This window comes from Penaeus vannamei, chromosome 26, assembly GCF_042767895.1.
Source record: "Penaeus vannamei isolate JL-2024 chromosome 26, ASM4276789v1, whole genome shotgun sequence".
NCBI classification, from domain to species: Eukaryota; Metazoa; Arthropoda; class Malacostraca; order Decapoda; family Penaeidae; genus Penaeus; species Penaeus vannamei.
The window spans coordinates 2707609-2712707 of record NC_091574.1 but is presented as its reverse complement, the minus strand read 5'-3'; the positions used below and the strand labels follow the sequence as shown (position 1 = coordinate 2712707).

The window sequence follows — 5099 nt, the reverse complement described above, 5'->3', positions numbered from 1 at the left end:
CTCTCTCTCTCTCTCTCTCTCTCTCTCTCTCTCTCTCTCTCTCTCTCTCTCTCTCTCTCTCCCCCTTCCATCCTTCCTCCCTCCCTCCCTCCCTCCTCTCCCCCCCCCCTCTCCCCATCTTCCATCTTTCCTTCTGATTCTGCTCCTTATTCATTTTTTCTTCTTTCTTTGAAATATTGCTGTTTGGTGCATGTCTCAGTTTAGATTTCTTAATTCTAACTTTTTGAGATATTTAGTGCATGTTCTGTTTCAAATTTGTTAAAGTAACATCTTCATAGTTCTATATTTTCTTATCTAAATAAAATGTATTACAAAACTGTGTGCAATGACAGACAACTCACCAATGACACTTGAAACTCCCATGACAAAAGTGTGAGAAATAAATGTTATGAATTTAGAATTAATTTTAGTAATACCGGTTCAGATGGTAATGCAACCCATTTGGTTTAAAACTTGCTTGGCGTTGGTAATGCAGTCCGACCTTTCTTTCTTTCTTTCATTCTTTCTTTTATCTGCCTGAATAGTAATATTTGAATAAGGTTCATTGAATGTTGCCTAAGGTGTTTAATTCAGAATCTGTAGATGCCGATGGTAATGCTAAAGATCGTAAGTCCTAGGTAACATACGCCAAAATTATCTTTTTCTGAGCCAAAGAAGGGATGTCATGGAATAATGATATACACTTTTTTTTCTTTAAGTTGTAAATTATTAGTCATAATTTAGTATTACTTGTGATTATATACATGATCTATTCCATTTTCTCTTTTTCTTCTTATTTGTCTTTGTCGTTGTCTTCCTCTTCCTCCTCTCCTTTTTTGTTCTTTTTATGTTGAACAACCATAGAAATTGCATTTAGATTGTACGAGTATCGGTAACTTGCAAACTCCAATGCGAACCTACAGTAAACTATGAAATATTTAGCGCTGCATGTAAGCCGCATGATTTTTTTTAGATGCGTGTTGATTAAAACTGTTTGCAGAAGCATGATTTTAAAGACTAAATCTTGATCTAATGCCATTTACTTTGCTTGGCATGTATGTATACCATTCTTGAATATGTTACTTTGTTGCATGTTTAAAGTAAATGTTTGCATAAAGTTGTATTCCTCGCTTATTCGTTTGTGCATGTATTGATAAGAAATATTCCCTTATAAAGGTGGTTTGTTGTTATATTTTTATGGTAGTTGGACTTCGAAGTATTCTGTTGTGAACAAATATGTAAAATATATGGATAATGTGACCATGCATGTTGGAATTCAGGAGAAATTTGGTAAAATATATTGTTATTGTTATTGAAAATGTTATTACCAAAGAGGAAAGAGAAAAGTTAAAGAAAATGTATGTATAGTTTCAAGACTGCTTTCTCAAAAGTTGAACTTGACTGAAACACTAGAAAATGCATATATAATGTTCATTAGTTTGTGATCTTATCTTTAATTTTCTCCATGTTGTCTTCCATGACTATAATTCTTTTGTTTACGGAATTGTTTATACTTCAGTATGAATTTGGTTGACTTGTATATCTTGAGCATAGATAAAAGTTATATGCAGTGATGTGAGACATCTCATTTGTTGAATAACAGATTGGCTAAATATGTAGTATGTATATATGAATGTCAATGTTCTTTTTTTTTTTTCCATTTACTGTAGTTTTCTGATTTTCTATTTTTGTTTGTGTGTTTTCCAAATCTAGTAGGCGAAGGAGAGCTGTATTTCTTGCCAATTACAAGAGAAGACAGTTCAGGGCAATATTACACTGTATTTTAGCACAAAGTTGAGCACAAATTGTATAGTTTTGGTAACTGTCTGGAGTGTTTTATGTTGTGGGTTGAATTAGAAAAAAAAAGTGAATTGGGTCAAAATAAGATGTTTGTAAATACAAATGTACATTTTCATATATGAAACTATATATTTTTTGTAAGGAAATTACATATCAGTAGATTTGATACTGTATTAGTTGAAAATGTGTAATGTATTTTCATTTTTCTATTGTATAGTGACGTTCAATTTCACCAAATAATAAACACATTCCTAAATTTATATATATGTATATTTTATTCCTCTTTTAGGACCAGTACTTCATCAGTTGTCTTTTATTTATTGTTAAGCTTCATTATCATATTACTTGTGTCAGATTATTGTCTTTTTTCCAATATTTCTAGTCTGTATTATGATTAGTGGAAAATTGGCATAATACAATGAGCTATGGTGTGTATATATCTACGACCTGCTTGGATGATACTTTAGGGAAATAAGAGATAAATTTGTGCCTAAGTCATTCATTGTAAAAAGGCAGGTGTAATGTGTAATGTGACAGAATTTTATTAGGATTTCATGTCTTTGCTCGTGGAGTTAGTGTGCAAAAATTTTAGAAGGACAAGATCGTTTGGTATCACAATGGTTCAGTCTCCTTGATGGATGAATCTTGTCGAGGAAACGGCAGATTTCATGCATGAAAAGAGGGTGACGTAAAACAAATGATGAGGCATTATGGTAAAATAAGGTCTATTTTGTATCAAAACTAGTCATTAAGAGAGAGAGAGAGAGAAAAATAAACAACCAAAGGAATAGAAAAACATATCAGTCACATTTCCTTCTTGTCGTGTCTTGAGGGACAATCTTGCGACGCAGAAACCCGGAGACATGGCAGACGAGGAGGTAGAAGGTAATGGCTAGCACATGGAACAGAAGGAGTATATCGACCATGAGGTATTCCACCCAAGTAAGATTGGCTGCGGGGGATTTGAGTTGGGGAGCTCCTTGGTGCCGGATCACGTACTCGGTCCAGAACACTGCGCGGTCTAAGGGAGTCTCCGGTTGGTCCTTCAGTGCTGATGACACTGCCTGAATGTTATCTTTGTATCTGTAGGAACAGGGGAAGTCGGGTAAGCTTCGTGTTTTAATCTTGCTTTCTCTTTTCCTCAGACGTGCTAGTTTTCACGCTTTCTCTCTCTCTCTCTCTCTTTCTCTTTCTCTTTCTCTTTCTCTTTCTCTCTCTTTCTCTCTCTCTCTCTCTCTCTCTCTCTTGCTCTTTCTCTCTCTCTCTCTCTCTCTCTCTCTCTCTCTCTCTCTCTCTCTCTCTCTCTCTCTCTCTCTCTCCCCCTCTCTCTCTCTCTCTCTCTCTCTCTCTCTCTCTCTCTCTCTCTCTCTCTCTCTCTCTCTCTCTCTCTCTCTCTCTCTCTCTCTCTCTCCCTCTCTCTCTCTCTCTCTCTCTCCCTCTCTCTCTATCTCTATCTCTCTCTCTCCCTCTCTCTCTCTCCTCTCTCTCTCTCTCTCTCCTCTCTCTCTCTCTCTCTCTCTCTCTCTCTCTCTCTCTCTCTCTCTCTCTCTCTCTCTCTCTCTCTCTCTCTCTCTCTCTCTCTCTCTGCTCTCTCTCTCCTTCTCTGCCCTTTAGTCCCCTCCCACACCCTCTCTCTAACCTATCCTCATATTGACAAGTTGCTCCTGGCAGCTCATTTCACCCCCCCCCCTCTGTCACCCTATGCCACTCTCCCATCCTCAGTCACCACTCCTTCGTCCTTGTCCCTCTCGCTTCCCCTCCGATGCCCCACCCTCTCCCATTCCCTCCCCACAACCAACCTTGTCTCACGCCCTCCCCATTTCTCCCCTGTTCCTCTCCCTCCTCCATTTCTTCTCCCTTTTCCCCCTTGTTACCCTCTCCCTCCTCCCTCCCTTTATCCCTCTATCTCCCTCCTCCTCTTCCCTTGTCCACTCCCCTCTTCCTAAGTCCCTACCCCTTCCCCCAAGTCCCTACCCCTTCCCCCAAGTCCCTCCCCCTCTTCCCATAAGCCCCTCCCTCCCCCTATTCGTAAGTCCCTCCCTCTCCCCCTATCCCTGAGTCCCTCCCCCTTTTCCCCTTTCCCCCAAGTCCCTCCCCTTCCCTTCCCTAAGTCTCTTCCTCCCCTCCCACCTTCACTCTCCCTCCCTCTTCCTTGTCCCTCCCCCTCCCCCCCATCCCTTAAGTCCCTCCCCCTCACTCACCTCCCACCGCCCACCAGCCGCCCCACCGCGTCGACGAGCAGCTGAACGGACAGCTGGTCCCAGTCGAGCATGATCCCGACCCCGCCCTCTTGCGCGATGTGGGCGTTCCTCGGCTGGTCGGCGAAGATCGGGAGCATCAGCATGGGCGTGGCGTGGTACATGGCCTCCTGGGTGCTCAGCATTCCCCCGTGGGTGATGAATACCTTGACGTTGGGGTGTGCTGGGGAATAAGAATAAGAAGAATGATGATAACAATGATGATGATGAGAACAAGAACAGTGACAACAAGTGTGCTGGGGGATAAGAATAAGAAGAATGATGATGATAAGAAGAATGATGATGATGAACAAGAACAAGAACAGTGACAACAATGATAGGAATGTCTATTATCATTATCACTATGATTACAATTGTTATTATTATCTACATTATTATACTTATTATTACCTTAATGATTATTATTATCGTTTTCACTGTTAGTACAATCATTGTGAAAATAATAATGATAATTATTATTATTATCAGTTTATTATCATCATTATTAGATTATTATCATTATTATTATTAGGTTATTATCATTATTATTATTAGGTTATTATCATGATTATAATATTAATTATTATAATTATTGTCATTATCATTAATCATTACTATTACTATTATTGACGACTCTAACACGACGAGCACCCACCCAGGATGTCCTGCTGGGGAAGCCACCGCCGGATGAGCACGTTCTCCGAGACGCCCTCGAGCTTGCCCTCGTACTTCCACACCACCCTCTGCGGCAGCGCCCGGAAGGCTCGCACGAACAGGTCCCGCCAGCGCAGGGGCATGGTGCTCCCGAGGGCGACGGTGCCCAGGCTGAAGTACACGACGCCCGCCGGCCCCGCGCCCTCGACCCAGTCCGCCAGGTCCTGCGGGGGGAAGGGGGGGGAGACCGAGGGTTGGATCCGGGGCGCTGGGAGGGTCGAGGGGTTGGGTGACACCTCTCTGTCTGTCTGTCTCTCTCTCTGTCTCTGTCTCTGTCTGTCTGTCTTTCTCTCTCTCTCTCTCTCCCTCTCTGTCTCTCTCTCTCTCTCTCTCTCTCTCTCTCTCTCTCTGTCTGTCTGTCTGTCTGTC

The 5099-nt window shown here is 41.6% G+C and overlaps 1 protein-coding gene across 1 annotated transcript; it reads right to left on the bottom strand.

Annotated features, from left to right (window-relative positions):
* Window positions 1–2480: 2480 nt before the first annotated feature.
* Window positions 2481–4894, bottom strand: LOC138866699 (UDP-glycosyltransferase UGT5-like; the record flags this gene model as incomplete). Its single annotated transcript, XM_070139906.1, is given in 3 exon segments — window positions 2481–2862; window positions 3981–4200; window positions 4672–4894. Coding segments are annotated over 3 exon segments (726 nt in total), but the record flags the coding sequence as incomplete, so codon positions are not given.
* Window positions 4895–5099: the final 205 nt, after the last annotated feature.